Source organism: Hippopotamus amphibius, chromosome 2, assembly GCF_030028045.1.
Source record: "Hippopotamus amphibius kiboko isolate mHipAmp2 chromosome 2, mHipAmp2.hap2, whole genome shotgun sequence".
Lineage (NCBI taxonomy): Eukaryota > Metazoa > Chordata > Mammalia > Artiodactyla > Hippopotamidae > Hippopotamus > Hippopotamus amphibius.
The window spans coordinates 87627118-87651459 of record NC_080187.1 but is presented as its reverse complement, the minus strand read 5'-3'; the positions used below and the strand labels follow the sequence as shown (position 1 = coordinate 87651459).

General features: G+C 36.8%; 1 protein-coding gene across 1 annotated transcript in view; it reads left to right on the top strand.

Moving 5' to 3' along the window:
* CCDC171 (coiled-coil domain containing 171) overlaps window positions 1-24342 on the top strand; it is a 317707-nt gene that overhangs the window by 171000 nt on the left and 122365 nt on the right. The window contains exon 21 of the mRNA XM_057724205.1: window positions 9535-9720. Coding sequence (XP_057580188.1) covers window positions 9535-9720 — 186 coding nt within the window. The remainder of the gene's footprint in view (window positions 1-9534; window positions 9721-24342) is intronic.

The following is a 24342-nucleotide window of genomic DNA, read 5'->3' as shown; positions in this document are numbered from 1 at the left end:
AGTATAAAGTTACAAAGTGATGATTTCTAACATTTAATGATCATATTGACCATGTATCAGGCACTGACAATTAGCACTTAAGGGTGTTGATTTATTTAGTCCGCTCATGTCAATAATGGTTCAATAATAACCCCCCCCTTTTTTTTTTTACAGATGAGGAATGTAGGACACAAAACACCTAAGTGACTTGCTCAAAGTCACACAGTTAGTATGTGGAAATGACAGGATTTGAACCTTGGAATTCTGACTCCAAAACTCAAACTTTTAAATACTTCACTATAGTGGTCAATGTCCATATCTAGCTATGTTAATAAAGGATTGTTTTACTGAAAACAGAATGGATGGGGAAATGATGCTATTTTCCTCGTTAAAAATTGGAATGGGTCACACAGGTGGGTGGAGTCAAGATGGCGGCGTGGGAGGACGCGGAGATCGCGTCTCTCCACAAATAGAACAGTTACCAGAGGCCAGCGGGGGACCTGAGGCCCAAGCAGACCGCAGGAACCTCGCAGCAACCGGGATATTGCAGTTGTTTTACAATCCAGTTGTTGCTCCATCATTTTTTTTTAAATTTTTTCTAACACATCTGTTAGTTTCCTACTATTGTATTTTTTAGCTTGCTATTGTTCTCCTGTTCTCCTACCTTTTTTTCTTCTTCTTCTTTTTTTTTTTTTCATTTTCCCTGCTCCACACAGCTTGTGGGATCTTGATACACAAGCCCAGTGTCAGGCCTGCATTCCTGAGGTGGGAGTTCTGAGGCCAAAACATTGGACTAACAGGGAAACCCAGTTCCCAGGAAATATCCTTTACCGTGAGGTCTCCCAGAGGTTCTCAACTTAACACCAAGAGCCAGCAGGAACACAATCCCGCCCATGCAAAGTGGGGGAAAATGAGACGACAAAAAAATATGCCACAGATGAAGGAACAAGGTAAAAATACACAAGACCAAATAAATGAAGAGGAAATAGGAAAATTGCCTGAAAAAGAATTCAGAGTTATGATAGTAAAGATGATCCAAAATCTACAAGAAACAGTTAAAAAGGAATCAGAAGAACTAAAGAGCAAACAAACAGTACTAGATAACAAAATAACCGAAATTAAAAATACTCTAGATGGTATAAACAGCAGAATAACTGAGGCAGAAGAACGAATAAATGAGTTGGAAGATAGAATGGGGGAAATAACTGCCACAGAACATGAAAAAGAAAAAAGAATAAAAAGAATGGAAGACAGTCTCAGAGACCTTGGTGATAACATTAAGCGCACCAACATTCGAATCATAGGCATCCCAGAAGAAGAACAAAAAAAGAAAGGGTCTGAGAAAATATTTCAAGAGGTTCTAGTGGAAAACTTCCCCAGCATGGGAAAGGAAATAATTAATCAAGTCCAAGAAGCACAGAGAGTCCCATACAGAATAAACCCAAGGAGAAATACACCGAAGCACATATTAATCAAACAAAAATTAAACACAAAGAAAAAATATTAAAAGCAGCAAGAGAAAAGCAGCAAATAACATATAAGGGAAAACCCATAAGGATAACAGCTGATCTTTCTACAGAAACTCTGCAGGCCAGAAGGGAGTGGCAAGATATATTGAAAGTCCTGAGAGAGAAAAACCTACAGCCAAGAATACCCAGCAAGAATCTCATTCAGATTTGACAGAGAAATCAAAAGCTTTCGAGACAAGCAAAAGTTAAGAAAATTCAGCACCACCAAACCAGCCTTACAACAATTGCTAAAGGAACTTTTCTAAGTAGGAAACACAAGAGAAGGAAAAGACCTAAAAAAACAAACCCAAAACAATTAAGAAAATGGTAATAGGAACATACATGTCAGTAATCACCTTAAATGTAAATGGATTAAATGCTCCAACCAAAAGACACAGGCTGGTTGAATGGATACAAAAACAGACCCTTATATATGCTGTCTACAAGAAACCCACTTCAGACCAAGGGACACGCATAGACTGAAAGTAAGGGGATGGAAAAAGATATTCCATGCAAATGGAAGTCAAAAGAAAGCTGGAGTAGCAATCCTCATATCAGACAAATTACGCTTTAAAGACTATTAAAAGAGACAAGGAAGGACACTACATAAGGATCAAGGGATCAATCCAAGAAGAAGATATAACAATTGTAAATATCTCTGCACCCAACATAGGAGCACCTCAATACATAAGGCAAATGCTAACAGCCGTAAAAGGAGACATTGACAGTAACACAATAATAGTAGGAGACTTTAACACCCCATTTACAACAATGGACAGATCATCCAAACAGAAAATAAATAAGGACACACAAGCTTTAAATGACACATTAGACCATCTTGACTTAATTGATATTTATAGGACATTCCATCCAAAAACGACAGAATACACTTTCTTCTCAAGTGCACACGGAACATTTTCCAGGATAGATCACATCTTGGGTCACAAATCAAGCCTCAGTAAATTCAAAAACATTGAAATCGTATCAAGCATTTTCTCTGACCACAATGCCATGAGACTAGATGTCAATTACAGGAAAAAATCAGTAAAAAATACAACCACATGGAGACTAAACCATACACTATTAAACAACCAAGAAATCACTAAAGAAATCAAAGAGGAAATCAAAAAATACCTAGAAACAAGTGACAGTGAAAACACAATGACCCAAAACTTACGGGATGCAGCAAAAGCAGTTCTAAGAGGGAAGTTTACAGCAATACAGTCCTACCTCAAGAAACAAGAAAAATATCAAATAACCTAACCTTATACCTAAAACAACTAGAGAAAGAAGAACAAAGAAACCCCAAAGTGAGCAGAAGGAAAGAAATCATAAAGATCAGATCAGGAATAAATGAAAAAGAAATGAAGGAAACGATAGAAAAGATCAATAAAACTAAAAGCTGGTTCTTTGAGAAAAACAAAATTGATAAACCATTACCAAACTTATCAGGAAAAAAAGGGAGAAGCTGCAAATCAACAGAATTAGAAATGATAAAGGAGAAGTAACAATGGACACTGCAGAAATACAAAAGATCATGAGAGACTACTACAAGCAACTGTATGCCAATAAATTGGATAACCTGGAAGAAATGGATAAATTCTTAGAAAAGTACAATCTTCCAAGACTGAACCAGGAAGAAATAGAACATATGAACAGACCAATCACACGTACAGAAATTGAAACTGTGATTAAAAATCTCCCACCGAACAAAAGCCCAGGGCCAGATGGCTTCACAGGTGAATTCTATCAAACATTTAGAGAAGAGCTAACACCTATCCTTCTCAAACTCTTCCAAATTGTAGCAGAAGGCGGAACACTCCCAAACTCATTCTACGAGGCCACCATCACCCTGACACCAAAACCGGCAGAGATGTCACAAAAAAAGAGCATTACAGACCAATATCCCTGATGAATATAGATCCAAAAATCTAGCTAACAGAATCCAACAGCACATTAAAAACATCATACACCATGATCAAGTGGGGTTTATCCCTGGAATGCAAGGATTCTTCAATATATGCAAATCAATCAGTGTGATACACCATATTAACAAATTGAAAGATAAAAACCATACGATAATCTCAATAGACACAGAAAAAGCTTTTGACAAAATTCAACATCCATTTATGATAAAAGCTCTCCAGAAAATGGGCATAGAAGGAAATTACCTCAACATAATAAAAGCCATGTATGACAAACCAAGAGCCAACATCGTCCTAAATGGTGAAAAACTGAAGGCATTCCCTCTAAGGTCAGGAACAAGACAGGGGTGTCCACTCTCACCATTATTATTCAACATAGTTTTGGAAGTGTTAGCCACAGCAATCAGAGAAGAAAAAGAAATAAAAGGAATCCAAATTGGAAAAGAAGAAGTAAAATTGTCACTCTTTGCAGATGACATGATATTATACATAGAAAACCCTAAAGACTCTACCAGAAAACTGCTAGCACTAATTGATGAGTTTAGTAAAGTAGCAGGATACAAAATTAATGCACAGAAATCTCTTGTATTCCTATACACTAACAACGGAAGAGCAGAAAGAGAAATTAAGGAATCTCTCCCATTTACCATTGCAACAAAAAGAATAAAATACCTAGGAATAAACCTGCCTAAGGAGGCAAAAGACCTGTATGCAGAAAACTATAAGGCACTGATGAAAGAAATCAAAGATGATACAAACAGATGGAGGGACATACCATGTTCTTGGGTTGGAAGAATCAACATTGTGAAAATGACTATCTTACCCAAAGCAATTTACAGATTCAATGCAATCCCGATCAAATTACCAATGGCATTTTTCACAGAACTAGGACAAGAAATCTTACGATTTGTATGGAAACGCAAAAGACCCCGAATAGCCAAAGCAATCTTGAGAAGGGAAGATGGAGTTGGTGGAATTAGGGTTCCTGACTTCAAACTATACTATAAGGCCACAGTGATCAAGACAGTATGGTACTGGCGCAAAAACAGAAAGGAAGATCAATGTAACAGAATAGAGAACTCAGAAATAAACCCAAGCACATATGGGCACCTTATCTTTGACAAAGGAGGCACAAATATACAATGGAAAAAAGACAGCCTCTTCAATAAGTGGTGCTGGGAAAATTGGAGAGCTACATGTAAAAGAATGAAATTAGAACACTTCCTAACACCATACACAAAAACAAACTCCAAATGGATTAAAGACCTACATGTAAGGCCAGACACTACAAAACTCCTAGAGGAAAACAGAGGCAGAACCCTCTATGACATACATCAAAGCAAGATCCTTTTTGACCCACCTCCTAGAATAATGGAAATAAAATCAAGAATAAATACATGGTACCTAATGAAACTTAAAAGCTTTTGCATAGCTAAAGAATCCATAAACAAGACAAGAAGACAACCCTCAGTATGGGAGAAAATACTTGCCAATGAAGCAACGGACAAAGGATTAATCTCCAAAATATTCAAGCAGCTCATGCAGCTTAAATACCAAAAAGGCAAATAACCCAATCCACAAATGGGCAGAAGACCTAAATAGACATTTCTCCAAAGAAGACATGCAGATGGCCAACAAACACATGAAAAGATGCTCAACATCACTAATTATTAGAGAAATGCAGATCAAAGCCACAATGAGGTATCACCTCACATCGTTCAGAATGGCCATCATCAAAAAATCTAGAAACAATAAATGTTGGAGAGGGTGTGGAAAAAAGGAACCTCTCCTGCACTGTTGGTGGGATTGTAAGCTGGTACAGCCACTATGGAACACAGTTTGGAGGTGCCTTAAAAAACTAAAAATAGAACTACCATATGACCCAGTAATCCCACTCCTGAGCATATACCCAGAGAAAACCATCATCCAAAAAGAAACAAGTAGTATAATGTTCATTGCAGCACTATTTACAATAGCCAGGACATGGAAACAACCTAGGTGCCCATCAACAGATGAATGGATAAAGACGATGTGGCACATATATACAATGGAATATTACTCAACCATAAAGAGGAACGAAATTGAACTATATGTAATGAGGTGGATATACCTAGAGTCTGTCATACAGAGTGAAGTAAGCCAGGAAGAGAAAAACAAATACTGTATGCTAACACATATATATGGAATCTGAAGAAATGGTACTGATGAAACCAGTGACAGGCAAGAGTGGAGATACAGAAGTAGAGAATGGACTTGAGGACACGGGGTGGGGTGAGGGGCAAAGGGCAAGTTGGGACGAGGTGGGAGAGTAGCATAAACGTATTTACACTATCAGCTGTAAAATAGATAGCTAGTGGGAAGTTGCTGTATAACAAAAGGAGATCAACTTCATGGGAGATGCCTTGGAGGGCCAGGATGGGGAGGGTGGGGGGGAGTCGCGGGAGGGAGGGGATATGGGGATATGTGTGTAGATGCAGCTGATTCACTTTGGTGTACCTCAGAGACAGGTACAAGAGTGTAAAGCAAATATATCCCAATAAAGAATTAAAAAAAAAATTGGAATTTGTCTGCAACCATCATCTTTCATTTATTTCAGGCAAAGTATATAGGAGTCAAACAAAATAGCTTCTTATAGTTGGTCTAAAATTGTAACATAAAGGGACACCTCCTGCCCGCCAAAAGTGATTCAGTACTTGCATTGTTTTGGAATACCATGTTCATCATCTACTGACAGTTGTTCTTTAATAATTAACTCCCATGATCTTTTTTTTTTTTTGTTAGCTCCATACAACTGCTCTCACACATTATCTCTTTCTTATTCTCCATTGCTATACTTGTTTGACCTTATCTATTTGCAGAAGAGTGAATAGGATTGCGCCAGTCTCTGGGAGGCATACATGGACAAGAGAGAGGGTAACGTTAGCTAAGTTTTTAGGTAAAGGAGAAATTTTGGAGGAGTGGGAAGAAGTCCTGCAAAATAATGGAGACCTTCATTTATAGAGGCCAAGTGGATTGCCAAGGACAGAAGGTTCTGATGGCAAGGAGCGATAATTTAAAACAGCATAAAAAATAAAAGGTAGAAGTTCAAAAATATTTATCACAATGCTCAGAGGAGTGCTGTGGCATTAGGGAATAGAGGGGTGTTAAAAAGTTCACACCTCAAATTCCTTTCAACATGGGAAAGTTATTAGTCTTAAATAGTGTGATTAAGAGACCCGCATGGTTTCTTTTAGTTTTCCGCATATGTTTGTCAGCTTATCTACCGTTTGTGAAACATTCCTATTCTGTGTACCTCAAGGTCAAGATGTCTCTTGCCATTTGCTGTAATTAATTTTTGTTGGTTTAAATGTTTTGCACGGATAATATAAATATGTCCTGTCCTGGATTCCATATCCCTTAAGGGATGACCCCTGTCTAGAACTGTCAGTTATTCTACAGCAGTCATGATACTGTATTGGGTTGGCCAAAAGTTTCGTTCATTTTTTTCCTTAAGACGGCTCTAGTAGTGCTTAGTTGTCTTTAACTTCATTCAAAACAATTTTGTTAGATTGTATTGTGACTTGTGACAGCCGCCATATCAGCATGCATTAAAAAAACTTATCAAGATAGGTGAATTTTTGTGTAGCCGTTTTAATATTGAAGATGGAAGAAAAAAAGCAACATTTTTGTCATAATATGCTTTATTATTTCAAGAAATGTAAAAATGCAACCGAAACACAAAGATTTGTGCAGTGTATGGAGAACGTGCTGTGACTGATCAAACGTGTCAAAAGTGGTTTATGAAGTTTTGTGCTGGAAATTTCTTATTGGACAATGCTCCACAATTGGGTAGACCAGTTGAAGTTGATAGTGATGAGATCGAGACATTAATTGAGAACAGTCAATGTTATACCACGTGGTAGATGGCCGACATACTCAAAATATCCAAATCAAGCCTTGAAAATCATTTGCACCAGCTTGGTTATGTTAATCGCCTTGATGCTTGAGCCCCACATAAGTTAAGTGAAAAAAACCTCCTTGACCGTATTTCTGCATGCAGTTCTCTACTTAAATGTAATGAAAACATTCCGTTTTTAAAACAAATTGTGACCGGCAATGAAAAGTGAATATTTTACAATAATGTGAAACAGAAGAGATCGTGGGGCAAACGAAATGAACCACCACCAACCACACCAAAGGCCAGTCTTCATCCAAAGAAGGTGATGTTGTGTACATGGTGGGATTGGAAAGGAGTCCTCTCTTATGAGCTCCTTCCAGAAAACAAAATGGTTAATTCCAACAAGTACTGCTCCTGATTAAACCAACTGAAAGCAGCATTTGTTGAAAAGCATCCAGAATTAGTCAACAGAAAACTCATAATCTTCCAACAAGACCACGTGTTTCTTTGATGACCAGGCGAAAACTGTTACAGCTTGGCTGGAAAGTTCTGATTCACCTGCCATATTCACTAGACATTGCAGCTTTGGATTGCCATTTATTTTGGTCTTTACAAAATTCTCTTAATGGAAAAAAATTTCAGTTCTCTAGAAGACTGCAAAAGGCACCTGGAACAGTTCTCTGCTCAAAAAGATAAAAAGTTTTGGGAAGATAGAATTATGAAGTTGCCTGAAAAATGGCATAAGGTAGTGGAATAAAACAGTGAATACATTGTTCAATAAAGTTCTTGATGAAAATGAAAAATGTCTTTTATTTTTACTTAAAAACTGAAGGAACTTTTTGACCAACCCAATAAAAGTTGTGTTGTATATGACACTGCAGAATTTTATTGGCAGGTGTTTATGAATATGTATTCTTTTATTTAAGAAATACTACTGAGAACCTAACGATTGCTAGGCTCTGCTCTGTGTGATTGGTGAGCAAGCTGAAGGAGGTCTTTGCCCCGTGGGGCTCACATCCTTAAATATGTGGTTGGTTGGAGGGTGTGGACAGGCAATAAAAAAGTGAACAACTTTATGAGATGAATTTAGATAAAAATAATGGCTGTGAAGAAAATACAAGAAGATGGCATGATTATGTGAGTGGTGGTGGGAGTCAGGTATGGTATGGTAAAGACTCTCCAAGGAGAGGGTAGTTTGATCAGGGATAGCTGAATGGTAATGTACACTGAACACAGGCTTTTAGGTAATCCTTTAAAAGCATATAAACTTGTTAAAAGCTATAATTCCCATAGTCGTTATCTTTATAAAAAGTGCTCCTTGTCAAGATTTAAACTGAGCATTATGAACTTACTTAGAACTTAAAATGTTTCCTGAGATTTTATTTGACTAATATGATAACTTGGGAGTATAGCTGTTGTGCTTTAAAAATCAGTGATGTTTTTTATCTTGACTTAGAAAATTAAGAAAAACGAATCATAATGCAAAAAGAAACATGTACCACAATGTTCACTGCAGCACTATTTAAAATAGCCAAGACGTGAAAGCAGCCTAAATGCCCATCAACAGATGAATGGATACAGAAGATGTGGCACATATATACAATGGAATATTACTCAGCCATAAAAAGGAATGAAATTGAGATATTTGTAGTGAGGTGGATAAACCTAGAGTCTGTCATACAGAGTGAAGTAAGCCAGAAAGAGAAAAACAAATACCGTATGCTAACTCATATATATGGAATCTAAAAAAATGGTACTGATGAACCCAGTGACAGGGCAAGAATAAAGATGCAAATATAGAGAACGGACTTGAGGACATGTGGTGGGGGGTGAAGGGGAAGCAGGGACAAAGTGAGAGAGTAACATTGATGTATATACACTACCAAATGTAAAATAGATAGCTAGTGGGAAGCTGCTGCGTAAAACAGGGAGATCAGCTCGAGGATGGGTGAGGACTTAGAGGGCTGGGACAGGGAGGGTAGGAGGGAGTCACGAGAGGGAGGGGATATGAGGATATATGTATAAATACAGCTGATTCACTTTGGTGTACCTCAAAAACTGGCATAACAGTGTAAAGCAATTATATTCCAATAAAGAGCTTAAAAAAATGAATCATACTTTTGTCATTTATCAGACATTTAGAAATATTTGTATTGTACTCTTTATGTTAGCAAATAGAGTTCTGAAGATTAAATGATACACCAATAGAATTAGCTTGTAATTAAATTTTTTTTTCTTTTTTCAGAAATTGATTACCCATGAGAAGTTTGAAAGTGCATGTGAAGAACTGAATAATGCATTACTTCGGGAACAGCAGGCTCAAATGCTATTGAATGAGCAGGCACAACAACTACAGGAGTTGAATTATAGGCTGGAATTACATTCCAGTGAGGAAGCTGACAAAAACCAAACTCTTGGAGAAGCTGTTAAGGTAGGAAAACATCCCTTGCATAAGGGTTTATTTCCTCTAGGTATATCTCTTGAATAGGGAATCATGTATATCTCTTGAATAGGGAAGAGATCTCAAGATAGGAAATTTTGTTCTGTAAGAACTTAAAAGGGTGGAATAAAACATGGTTCTGGGACCTCAGTTCCAAGCTAGCATTCACATGTGTTGAAAATGTAGAAGTAGGCTTTGCTAGTTGGAAACCAAGTCGAGATTTTTCCAGCAATAATTTTATTCTTTGTTTCACTTATCTTCCTTATTTTTCCTCTCTTTAGTTCTTCTCTTTTTCTTGTTTTATGCCCTCCAGACATTGAAAATCCACGTGTCTTTTGGATGTGAAAGATTTTGGGTCTGGGTCTCTCTGATTCTTATATTAAGTGCATGTTTTATGAGGAGTGGGGCTTGGTTAGAAAGAGTTGTTCTCCCTGTCATTTATTTATGGGAAGGTGTTTAGAAGGGAAAAAAGAAGTTACAATAAAATAATTGTCATTTAGAAAACTTTATTAATGGATTTAGGACTATGCTATCTTTTGGAAATGTTAGCTATAAACTATAATAGAATTATAGTTTATGATTATAGTACGTGTGAAATTTTCACTAGTGAGGTCATACACACTGGAATGAACAACTAATTCCAGGAAAACCAACATGATGTAACACAGCCTATATGGTATGTATCATATATCATACCTAGTACAGTAAGCATCTCAGAGTTGTGTATATAATTTATTATAAAAATAATACATGTTTATTCTAATAGCTGCACACTAATAAGAATGCTAATAGTAAAACAGTCAAAATTTGTCAAAAGCTTCCTGTTTGCCAAGCACTGTGCTAAATACTTTGTAAATAATTATAATCGTCACACAAACTCTATGGAATTATTCTCATTTTTTAGCTGAGAAAATTGAGATACAAAAAGGCACATAACTTGTACAATCATTAGTAAGTTATAGACCTAGAGAGTCAGATTTTGTATCTGCCTTCCAAATCAACACATTAAATATGTTACTGATGGACAGCATACATATGCCAGGCTCTGTGCTGTGGTCTCTACATGAATTGCTTTGTTTCATTCTTAAACTATCCCTGTGAAGTAGGTACTGTTATTTTTCCCATTCTTTTTGATGAAGTTGAGAGAGTTCAGTGAACTTGATCAGGATCTTCTGGCCTGTACATATTGAAACTGGGATTTAGTTTTTAAAGAAATTTATTAAAAATTATTAACCTAATTTCCTAGGTAGATTATTAATTAGGTAGATTTAGATTTATTTCCGTTTCCTTTATTACTTTTTTCTTTTTTGCTATTATAAGTAATTCTAAGATAAGCAACCCTATAGCTAAATTTTTATACACATACTGTGATTATTTCTTCAGGATTAATTCCTAGATAAAGAATTACTAGGTCTACAGCCACATATGTTTTAAAGTGTAAATATTATCAATTGGCCTAAAGCAAATTTTTACATTCTCTCCTAAAATACATGGGAATTTCACTTTTTACCCACGCTGGCTAATACTATTAAAATTTTTTTTTTGCCAATTTGATCAATATATCTTTGTTACTTGAATTGTATTTCTTTGATTACTAGTCAGGCTGAACTTTTTTGTAGTTATAGTGGTCACTGAACAGCATTTTTATGCTTTGTGTCCCATTAATAGATAATTAGCCATGCTTTGAAAAAACATTTAACTCATATTGGAGTCTTCTTTCTGAAATAGCTTGTAGCTGTGTTTAAGTATAGTATCTTCCAGCATATAAAAAGCTGTTCATATTAATTTCTTTAAAATGTCAGGAGCTTAAATATTGTTGTCGGGAGTGGAGAATTGTTTAATTACTATCTCTTAATTAGTACTAGCAGGTGGTAATGCGGAAATGCTCTCTTGTGGGAGGCAGCATGGTTCAGTGGAAAAAGTACTGGCCTTGGAACAAGTATTTTCAAATTCAAATCCCAGTACTATCACTTGGGCAAGTAACTTAACCTTTCTGAGCCTCAGTTTTCTCTTCTGCAAAATTAGGGATAATGATACTTAAGTTGCAGAATTTTTATGAGAATTAATTAAGATACTGTTTCAAAAGTAATTATAAGCTTGATGCATATTCTTTTTGGCTTTTCAGTAATACTTAAATAGTTTTTTTGTGTGTCCTGTGTGTAACTTCTTTTAAAAAATAAACTGTATTGCTGCTGCTTCTATATAAACGCAGAATAAGATCATGAATAGAAGATAGGGAAAATACAGAAGAGAAACAAGTTACTCATAACTTATCATCTAACAACACCACTGTTCACATTTTGGGATTTTGTTTATTATAGATAGAAAAATGATTAAGTTTTTATAAATCATGCTTTGGACTTGATGCTAAGAATGGCCTTCCTTTATTCCTTTATGATACAGCTAGATTTTGGATAAAACACCTTTATATAGCAGTGCAGTAAAAAGTAAAGGAAATCTCCAGGGACAAATAAACAAACAACACCAACAAACCCCAGAGGGCAGAAGTAAAAGTTAGCACTGTGAAGGGTTACTGGGCTTACCCTGCAGACAAATACCAAAACTAGTGCTGAAAGTAGGAGACAAAGATTTGGGCTTGGTTGTGTCTTGAATCAGCAGGTTGGGTCTTGAACCCTTGACTCCCACATTAAGGAATTGCCTAATAACCTGCATGGCGTGATCTCAGGTCAGTAGTGTCTAAGTAGAAACTAAGATAAAATTTCCTCTGAAAGAAAGCTTGGCTAATTTAGTTTCTTCAAGGCTTCCACAGACTAAGCTCAACCAAGTAACTGGCTCGTGAATAGAGAGATACATTAATCTTATACTCAGCTGCATTGCTAAACTTCTTTGTAAATTCTAATACTTTATCTGTACTTTCTAGGGTTTTCTATGTAGACCATCATATCATTTGTTCTATAGTACAAGCTTTGTTTCTCCGTTCCAAACCTTAATCCTTTAATTTATTTTCCCTTCTTTACTGAAATGGCTAGGATACAGTGTTGAGGAGAAGTAGAGATAGCAGGCATCCTTATCTTGTTCTCAATCTTAACAAGAATTTTTCCTACATTTCTTCATTAAGAAGGAAGTTTGGTATAGGTTGCAGTAAATTGCTCTAAGTTGATAATCCTTATTGGGTTAAGGAAGTTATTTTCTTAGATTATGCATAATATAAAAAAGCATGAATGGATGTTGGAAATTATCAATATATTTTTATGCATCTACTGAGATAATTATATGATTTTTCTCTCTTATTCTGTTAGCAAGTTGAAATATGTCAAGAATTGGCAAACTATGGTCCACAGCCTGTGTTTGTATGGCTTGTAAGTTGAGAATTGTTTTTTTTTTTATTATTTTTTTTGGGGTACACCAAGTTCAATCATCTGTTTTTATACACATATCCCCGTATTCCCTCCCTTCCTTGACTCCCCCCCGTCAAGTCCCCCCCACCCTCCCCGCCCCAGTCCTCTAAGGCATCTTCCATCCTCGAGTTGGACTCCCTTTGTTATACAACAACTTCCCACTGACTATCTATTTTACAGTTGGTAGTATATATATGTCTGTGCTACTCTCTCGTTTCGTCTCAGTTTCCCCTTCACCCCCCGCCCCCTCCCATACCTCGAGTTCTCCACTCCATTCTCTGTATCTGCATCCTTGTTCTTGTCACTGAGTTCATCAGTACCATTTTTAGATTCCGTATATGTGAGTTAGCATACAATATTTGTCCTTCTCTTTCTGACTTACTTCACTCTGTATGACAGATTGTAGTTCTATCCACCTCATTACATATAGCTCCATCTCATCCCTTTTTATAGCTGAGTAATATTCCATTGTGTATATATGCCACATCTTCTTTATCCATTCATTTGTTGATGGGCATTTAGGTTGTTTCCATGTCCTGGCTATTGTAAATAGTGCTGCAATAAACATTAGGGTACAGGTTTCTTTTGGGATTATGGTTTTCTTTGGGTATATGCCCAGGAGTGGAATTACTGGATCACATGGTAGTTCTATTTGTAGTTTTTTAAGGAACCTCCAAATTGTTTTCCATAGTGGCTGTACCAACTTACAGTCCCACCAACAGTGCAGGAGAGTTCCCTTTTCTCCACACCCTCTCCAACATTTGTTGTTTCCAGATTTTGTGTTGATGGCCATTCTGATCGGTGTGAGGTGATACCTCATTGTGGCTTTGACTTGCATTTCTCTGATGATGAGTGATGTTGAGCATCTTTTCATGTGTTTGTTGGCCATCTGTATGTCTTCTTTGGAGAAATGTCTATTTAGGTCTTCTGCCCATTTGTGGATTGGGTTATTTGCTTTTTTGGTATGAAGCTGCATGAGCTGCTTGTATATTTTGGAGGTTCATCCTTTGTCCGTTGTTTCATAGGCAATTATTTTTTCCCATTCTGAGGGTTGCCTTTTAGTCTTGTTTATGGTTTCTTTCGCTGTGCAAAAGCTTTTAAGTTTCATGAGGTCCCATTTGTTTATTCTTGATTTTATGTCCCTGATTCTAGGAGGTGGGTCAAAAAGGATCTTGCTTTGATGTATGTCATAGAGTGTTCTGCCTATGTTTTCCTCTAGGAGTTTTATAGTGTCTGGCCTTACATGTAGGTCTTTAATCCATTTGGAGTTTGTTTTTGTGTATGGTGTTAGGAAGTGTTCTAATTTCATTCTTGGACATGTTGCTGTCCAATTTTCCCAGCACCACTTATTGAAGAGGCTGTCTTTTTTCCATTGTATATTCGTGCCTCCTTTGTCAAAGATAAGGTGCCCATATGTGTTTGGGCTTACTTCTGAGTTCTCTATTCTATTCCATTGGTCTTCCTTTCTATTTTTGTGCCAGTACCATACTGTCTTGATCACTATGGCCTTGTAGTATAGGTTGAAGTCAGGAAGCCTGATTCCACCAACTCCACTTTTCCTTCTCAAGATTGCTTTGGCTATTCGGGGTCTTTTGCGTTTCCATACAAATCGTAAGATTTCTTGCTCTAGTTCTGTGAAAAATGCCATTGGTGATTTGATCGGGATTGCATTGAATCTGTAAATTGCTTTGGGTAGTACAGACATTTTCACAATGTTGATTCTTCCAATCCAGGAACATGGTATGTCCCTCCATCTGTTTGTGTCGTCTTTGATTTGTTTCATCAATGTCTTAAAGTTTTCTGCATACAGATCTTTTGCCTCCTTAGGCAGGTTTATTCCTAGGTATTTTATTCTTTTTGTTGCAATGGTGAATGGGAGAGTTTCCTTAATTTCTCTTTCTTCTCTTCCGTTGTTAGTGTATAGGAATGCAAGAGATTTCTGTGCATTAATTTTGTATCCTGCTACTTTACTAAACTCATCAATTAGTGCTAGCAGTTTTCTGGTAGAGTCTTTAGGGTTTTCTATGTATAATATCATGTCATCTGCAAAGAGTGACAATTTTACTTCTTCTTTTCCAATTTGGATTCCTTTTATTTCATTTTCTTCTCTGATTGCTGTGGCTAACACTTCCAAAACTATGTTGAATAATAACGGTGAGAGTGGACATCCTTGTCTTGTTCCTGTTCTTAGAGGGAATTCTTCCAGTTTTTCCCCATTGAGAACGATGTTGGCTTTTGGTTTTTCATATATGGCTTTTATTATGTTGAGGTAATTTCCTTCTATGCCCATTTTCTGGAGAGCTTTTATCATAAATGGATGTTGAACTTTGTCAGAAGCTTTTTCTGCATCTATTGAGATGGTCATATGGTTTTTATCCTTCAAGTTGTTGATATGATGTATCACGTTGATTGATTTGCGTATATTGAAGAATCCTTGCATTCCAGGGATAAACCCCACTTGATCATGGTGTATGATTTTTTTTAATGTGCTGTTGGAGTCTGTTAGCTAGTATTTTGTTGAGGATTTTTGCATCTATATTCATCAGTGATATTGGTCTGTAGTTTTCTTTTTTTGTGACATCTTTGCCTGGTTTTGGTATCAGGGTGATGGTAGCCTCGTAGAATGAGTTTGGGAGTGTTCCGCCTTCTGCAATATTTTGGAAGAGTTTGAGAAGGATAGGTGTTAACTCTTCTCGAAATGTTTGATAGAATTCGCCCGTGAACCCATCTGGTCCTGGGCTTTTGTGTGTTGGGAGATTTTTAATCACTGCCTCAATTTCTGTACTTGTGATTGGTCTGTTCATGGTTTCTGTTTCTTCCTGGTTCAGTCTTGGAAGATTGTATTTTTCTAAGAATTTATCCATGTCTTCCAGGTTATCCAATTTATTGGCATATAGTTGCTTGTAGTAGTCTCTCATGATGTTTTGTCTTTCTGAGGTGTCCGTTGTTACTTCTCCTTTTTCATTTCTAATTCTGTTGATTTGCATCTTCTCCCTTTTTTTCCTGATGAGTCTGGCTAATGGTTTATCAATTTTGTTAATCTTCTCAAAGAACCAGCTTTTAGTTTTATTTATTTTTGCTATGGTTTCCTTCCTTTCTTTTTCATTTATTTCTGCTCTGATCTTTATGATTTCTTTCCTTCTGCTCACTTTGGGGTTTCTTTGTTCTTCTTTCTCTAGTTGTTTTAGGTGTAAGGTTAGGTTGTTTATTCGATAATTTTCTTGTTTCTTAAGGTAGGACTGTATTGGTATAAACTTCCCTCTTAGAACTGCTTTTGCTGCATCCCATAGGTTTTGGGTTGTTGTTTTTTCGTTGTCATTTGTTTCTAGATATTTTTTGATTTCCTCTTTGATTTCTTTAGTGATTTCTTGGTTGTTTAATAGTGAATTGTTTAGCCTCCACGTGTTTGTATTTTTTGCAGTTTTTTTTCCTGTAATTGATATCTAATCTCATGGCGTTGTGGTCTGAGAAGATGCTTGATATGATTTCAATTTTCTTGAATTTGCTGAGGTTTGATTTGTGACCCAAGATGTGATCTATTCTGGAAAATGTTCCGTGTGCACTTGAGAAGAACGTGTATTCTGTTGTTTTTGGATGGAATGTCCTATAAATATCAATTAAGTCGAGATGGTCTAATGTGTCATTTAAAGCTTGTGTGTCTTTATTGATTTTCTCTTTGGATGATCTGTCCATTGATGTAAGTGGGGTGTTCAAGTCTCCCACTATTATTGTGTTACTGTCGATGTCCCCTTTTATAGCTGTGAGCATTTGCCTTATGTATTGAGGTGCTCCTATATTGGGGGCATAGATATTTACCATTGTGATATGTTCTTGAATGGATCCCTTGATCATTATGTAGTGTCCTTCCTTGTCTCTTGTAATAGTCTTTACTTTCAAGTCTAATTTGTCTGATATGAGTATTGCTACTCCAGCTTTCTTTTGACTTCCATTTGCATGGAATATCTTTTTCCATCCCTTTACTTTCAGTCTATATGTATCCCTTGGTCTGAAGTGGGTTTCTTGTAGGCAGCATATGTAAGGGTCTTGTTTTTGTATCCATTCAGCCAGTCTGTGTCTTTTGGTTGGAGCATTTAATCCATTTCCATTTAAGGTGATTATTGACATGTGTGTTCCAATTACCATTTTCTTAATTGTTTTGGGTTTGTATTTGTAGGTGTTTTCCTTTTCTTGTGTTTCCTACTTAGAGAAGTTCCTTTAGCACTTGTTGTAAGGCTGGTTTGGTGGTGCTGAATTTTCTTAACTTTTGCTTGTCTGGAAAGCTTTTGATTTCTCCCTCAAATCTGAATGAGATTCTTGCTGGGTAGAGTATTCTTGGCTGTAGGTTTCTCTCTTTCAGGACTTTCAGTATATCCTGCCATTCCCTTCTGGCCTGCAGAGTTTCTGTAGAGAGGTCAGCTGTTATCCTGATGGGTTTTCCCTTATATGTTGTTTGTTGCTTTTCTCTTGCTGCTTTTAATATTTTTCCTTTGTGCTTAATTGTCGTTAGTTTGATTAATATGTGTCTTGGTGTATTTCTCCTTGGGTTTATTCTGTATGGGACTCTCTGTGCTTCTTGGACTTGGTTAATTATTTCCTTTCCCATGTTGGGGAAGTTTTCCACTAGAACCTCTTCAAATATTTTCTCAGACCCTTTCTTGTTTTCTTCTTCTTCTGGGATGCCTATAATTCGAATGTTGGTACCCTTAATGTTATCACTGAGGTCTCTGAGAGTGTCTTCTATTCTTTTTATTCTTTTTTCTTTTTCCTGCTCTGTGGCAGTTATTTCCCCCATTCTATCTTCCAACTCACTTATTCATTCTTCTGCCTCAGTCATTCTGCTGGTTATACCATCTAGAGTATTTTTAATTTCAGTTATTTCGTTATCCATTGCTGTTTGTTTTTCTGAGTTCTTATGAACTGTTGTTGTACTTTCTCTATTTTGTTATTGAGATTTTGTATCATTTTTACTATCATTACTCTAAATTCTTTTTCATGCATTTTTCCTATTTCCTCCTCATTTATTTGGTCTTGTGGGTTTTTTTCCTGCTGCTTTGCCTGCATGGTGTTTCTTTGTTTCCTCATGGTTGTCCAAACTTTTGGGGTTGCTTGTCCTGGCGATAGAGGTGTTTCTATAAGACTGTCCAAGCCTCAGACTAATGTCCAAGTATTGGATTAAACAAATATTAAGTCTAGGAAACACATACATGTATAAGACACACAATTACTGAATCCATTAGGACATAAGGCTCTAGAAAGACCTGACAGAACCCCAGTGTGGTATCAGATATTCAAAGAGAAACCCAACAGAAATTGACAACTGAAACAGAACAAATCAGAGACAAAAGCAAAAGCAAACAAACAAATAACACCTTACACATACAAACATTAATCCAGGGAGATTTTGTAAGCTAGGATCAAATATAGAAAAGAGCCAGAGTACCACCAGAGAGAATGGAGATTCTCAGAATGTAATTAGACAACTGTACTAAGAACTAAGATAAAGACAAAAGCCTGATATTAATTACCAAGGCAGTGCGTCATCTGGAGAATAGAGCAAGGAGTCTGAGCAGACCTATAGTGTTGTTTATAAGTATTTTAAGATAAAATAAACTTAAAAAGGCTGGGAGAAAGGGGAACAGAAGAGCGTAATGTGGTTGGAAATATGCAAATAAAAAGAAAGGAATAGAAATGTATAAAAGATAGGGATGAAAGGAAAGTATGAGAGATATATTGTCCGTACTACCAAAAACTTAGCTAGATATAGAAGTATATAAAAAGGCAAAAAAAAAAAAAAAAGAATAAAAAATATCATTAAAAAATTATGTTATAAAACTTGTAGATCCCTTAGGGCTAAGATTGTATTTAATAAAGGAAAAAAAAAAAAAAAAAGAGAGAAAAAGAAAAAAAAAAATTTCAGAACTGATCCCAGAATGGACCAGTTCAATAGGTATTGATACTACTATTTTTTTTTCATTCTCACTTAACAGCTGTAAGTGTCCTTCTCCTTGCCTTGGGTTTTTTTGCGTTATTCTGTGACCAGCAGAGGTTCCTTTATTGTTCATCTGTAAGCGTCGGTGTGTGGGGAGGGAGAGGGTACAATAGTGGCTCCTTCTCCTGGGAGTGAGTGAGCAGTGGCGCACTGTTGTTTTAGTAGGGCTTGGAGGTGCCTGTTGCAGAGGGACGCTGGTGGCTCAGGCGTACACAGAAAGTCTTAGAGTTGGGCCTCTCTCTGGGTTTGTTGTTGTTGTTGTTGTTGTTTTTTCTCTCGGCAGCCTCCGTGCTGCTGGCGTTGCAAGGGGTTTTAATCTAGCCCCGCCCGAGTGCCTGAGGGTGCTTGTTATCCCTGAGCGCCTTAGGTGGCCCATGGGCGCCTCTCCACTGCCTGTTGCAGAGGCGCAGAAAGAGAGGGAGAGGCTATGCGCGCAGCTCCTCCCCCCCGCCCGTGAGCCTGCAGCCTCCAGCCGCCATCATGGCCAGGCAGCTCTCAGGGACGGGCACTCCTCTCCGTGGACCTCCTCCCTCCTGTCCTCTCGGTCCGTCACCCTACCGGCAACAATGTTTCTCCCCCTGAACCAGCTCTCCGGTTCCCACGCTCCCGCTCCGGGACCCTCCGTTCAGCCGCGGATTGACGTCTCTGTCCGGGAACGCTGAGCTGCGCTGCGGACCCTCCCTCCGTATGTTTCTCACTCCCTCCCGTCTGCTACAGCTCCGCCGCTTCACCCTCTTTTGAGCCTTCATAGATGTCTCCCTACCGGCTATGTTGGGCTCCCCGCAGTCCTTTCTGGTGTCCGAGGCCGTCTGCTGGTGTTCAGCTGGTTCTCTGTGGGAATTACTGCGTCCTTCCGTGCATTCCCAATGCATCTGTGGAGAGGGATGCACTCCACGTCCCTCTACTTCCCTGCCATCTTTTATAAATGAGAATTGTTTTTACCTGTTTAAAGAATCATAAACAACGACAAATCGGACAAAACCAAAGAAGAATAAGTGACAGACTGCATGTGGCACACAAAGGCTAAATTATTTCCTCTCTAAAGTTTGCTGAACCCTGAATTACATTAAGTATTCTAATACTTAAGCCAGCCTGCATTCCTGAAATAAACCCAACTTGGTTGTGATGACTTTTTAAAAATACTTCGCTGCACTCAGTTTTTAAAAAATTCTTCACCTAGGACTTTTAAATCTATATTCCTAATAGTAATATAGATTTACCTCTCTCATACTGTCCTTGTCACTTTTTGGTATCAAGGTTTTGCTATCATGAAAGGACTTCTCACTCCAAACATGTGGAGTAGAAACTATTGGATAAAATATAAGAAATGAATTGGGGGTATATAGCCAAGCTTAAAACAAAGAGAGAAAAATGCTCATGTACTAGAAATAAAGAATATATTGAAAAGCAAATGGTGAGAGAACGTGAAGTTTAAATGGCCCATTGGGGTGTGCAAACCTAGCTGGAGGCTGAGGTTGATAATCATAACATTACGGTAATCTAGGCTTCAAGCACTATGGATTAGAAAAGAGCTGTCTGTGTGAACCTTAGTGTCTGGAAGGACTGCCCTACTATGACAATGTGGCCTTGAAAGTCCCTTTCTACCAGTTACAGGGGATTCACTATTTCCTCTGGGTATTTGGAGTAGGAAAAAGTCACAAAGAAATTGGAACCCCAGGCCTGTGCTGCACATGAATGTCGGGTCTTAGTTTATGCTACTTATGTCCAAGGACTGTTCAGCTGAGTAATTATCTTCAAAATGGTCCAATCCTTGTAAAATCAGTGTGACCTTTTAGAAGTAAACTTGAAAATATTCAGTGAGGATGCTTCTGTAACTCACAGAACACACAAAAAGACTTATGGAAAATTCAATATTACAAACCACATAAAGAAATGAGTTGCACATTAAATGAGAAGATTTATATCTGAGGTGGTAGGAATACTGAAAGTATTGACAGGTACTTTAAAAGATGTGTTTTTAAATATTCTAAGAAATAAGGTATGGATAGATATAAGACAAGAAATGAGAATATAATAATTGAAATTAAAAACTCAGTGAATGATTTGACCATTGGATAGACATTGGTGAAAGATATTAGTGAATTGGGAACTTACCTGGTGGCCAGTGGTTAAGAATCCACCTTCCAGTGCAGGGGATGTGGGTTCAATCCCTGGTCGGGTATCTAAGATCCCACGTGTCGCTGGGCAGCTAAGCCCACGTGCTGCAACTACTGAGCCTGTGTGCTCTGGAGCCCGCATGCCACAACTAGAGAAACCACGCACTGCAACTCCTGAGCCTGTGTGCTCTGGAGCCCATGTGCCACAACTAGAGAGGAGCCTGCATGCTGCAGTGGAGAGCCTGTGTGCCACAACAAAAGATCCTTCATGCCACAACTAAGAACTGACACAGCCAAATAAAAAAATTAATATATTTTTTTAAAAAGATAGTAGTGAATTGAAAGTTAGCTGAGGAAAAAATATGCATGGCTCAGTGCATTTTGGCAAATATGTACATATGTGTAAGTACCACCAGAGTCAAGATATAGGACATTTTTTTTAATCCCCCAAATTTCCTTTGTACGCTTTTCCATTCAGTTCCTTTTTTTTATACTCTCCTCGCTCTAGCCTGGCAGTCACTTATCCAGTATCACTCTAGATTAGGTTTGCTTTTACTAGAGTTTCACATAAGTGGAATCAGACAATATGTACTCTTTGTGTCTGACTTTCATTTGGTGTAACATTTTTGAGATTCATCTATGTTGTTTCTTTATATTGTTGAGTAGTACTCCATTATGTGGATATACAGCAATTTGTTTATCCATTCACCTGTTGACAGACATTTAGGTTGTTTTAATTTAGGGCTATTTGAATAAAGCTGCTAAGAAAGTCTCTATGTGGACACATGTTATGACTACTCATGGGTAATACCTAGGAGTGGAAATTCTGGGTCGTATGGAAAGAGTATGTTTAAAATTTTGAGAAATTGATAAAGTCTTTTTACAAAGGGGCTGCATGATTTTGCATTTCCAGCGGCAGCGGAATATGAGTTCCATTGGCTTCATATCCTGGCAAATACTTGGCACTGTCAGTCTTTTTAATTTTTTCTGTTCTATTGGGTGTGTAGTGGTATCTTTTTTGGTTTTATTTTGCATTTCACTGATGACTAATGATGTTAAGCATCTGTTAGTGTACTTATTATTTATTAGTCATTCATATGTCTTCTTTGTGAAGACATTTGATATTTTAAACTTTGGGTTGTTTGTTTTCTTATTCTGTTGCAAGAATTCTTTCTGTTTTCTGTATACAAGTTCTTTGTCAGATGCATATTGAGAATATTATCTTCCATTCTGTGATTTGCCTTTTCATTTTCTTAACAGTATCTTTCAAGTAGAAGCAGTTTTAAATTTTGAAGAGTTTTAAATGCTATGGTTCATTTTTTGTCTTTTATCTAAGAAATGTTTGCCTACTCTGATGCAAAAAAGATTTTTGCCTATGTTTTCCTTTAGCAAATTTATTTTTTAAGCTTTAGGTCTATGATTCATTTTGAGTTAATTTTTATATACGGTTTGATGTAAGGGTTGAAGTTTATTATTTTTCCATAAAGATATTGAGTTGCTTCAGTGCCATTCGTTGAAAAGACTATCCTTTCTCTGTTTAGTTACCTTGGCCCCTATACTGAAAATCACTTGTGTGTGCTTACTTATTTACTTTTGGACTTTACTTCTGTTCCAGACATCTGTATGTCTGTATGCTAATTCTATGTTGTTTTATTTGCTGTGCCTTTATAGGAAGTCTTATAGTTCATATCTTTAAGGTGCTGTAAGTTTTATACTTTTTTTTTTCCAAAATTGTTTTGGCTATTTTAGGTCCGTTGAATTTCCACACAAATTTTGGAATCAGCTTGTCATTTTGTATAAGACTTCAAATTCATTGTTATAAATTATGTATGAATTTCTTTTTTCTTGGCCACGCCATACAACATGTGGGATCTTAGTTCCCCAATCAGGGATCGAACCTGTTAGAAGCACAGAGTGCTAACCACTGAACAACCAAGGAATTCCCATAATATTTCATTATTATCCTTTTAATGTTTGTAGGATCTATTGTGATAATTCCTCATTTATTCCTAAACTGGTAATTTGTGATCTTTCTCTCTTTTTTTTCTCTAGTTAGGGGTTTATCAGTTTTGTTGTTCATTTCAAAGAACATGTTTTGGGCTTTGTTAACATACTCTAGTGTTTGTTTTCTAAGATACTTATTTCTGTTCTTATTTTTATTATTTCCATTCTCTTATACACTTTGGGTTAGTTTTTCTCTTCTTTTTCTAGCTATTAAAGGGTAAACTTATTAAATTAGAGATCAGCAAAGTATCACCCAAGGTCACATCTAGCTCACCATCTGTATATAAAGTTTTATTGGAATACTGCCATGCCCATTTATTTACATATTGTCTATGTCTGCTTTTGTATTATAATGTTAGAGTTGCAACAGAGACCGTGTGGCCTGCAGTGCCTAGAATATTTACTACTTAGGCGGTATTGAGTATTTTTCAGAACTTAAAAAAAAAACCTCTGCTATTGGCTAATTAGGTTTTCCTCCTTCTCTTATTTTTTAGGGGTTGCTCTAGTATTTACAATATGTTTCCTTCACCTAGCACAGTCTATCTTCAAATGATATTATACCACTTTATGTATAACATAAGAATCTTACAGCATTATACTTTAATTTCTTCTCTCCTTTTCTCTTAATTGTTTTTGTCATAGATTTTACTTTACATATGTTATAAACTCCACAATGCATTGTTATTATATTTGCTTTAAATGTTAGATTTTAAAGAAATTAAAATAAGAAAATGATTGTCTTTTATGAGTGCTCACGTATTTGCCATATTTAAACCACATTTCCTTTTTATAAGACATATTTTCATCTAGTATCATTTTCCTTCTGAGTCAGGAACTTCCTTTAGCATTTCATTTAGTGCATGTCTTTATTTTTAAGAATATTCAATACTTAATCATATGGGTAACCACACTTTGATAACCAATGGTGTAAAGTTCTTATAAAACCTGGGAAAGATAAGAGCCAGAGTACAAGTGGAGGATTGACTCTAGATAGGATGGGCACTTCCTTTTTTATATTATGTAGAAAAAGAGAGGGTTAGATGAGAGCGGTTATTGGTTAACTTTCTCATTGATGCTTCTTTCTTTTGAAGGAGGCAAACTCTTACACTTTGAATTTGGAGGAGGAAAGCAGTTGGAGAGTAGA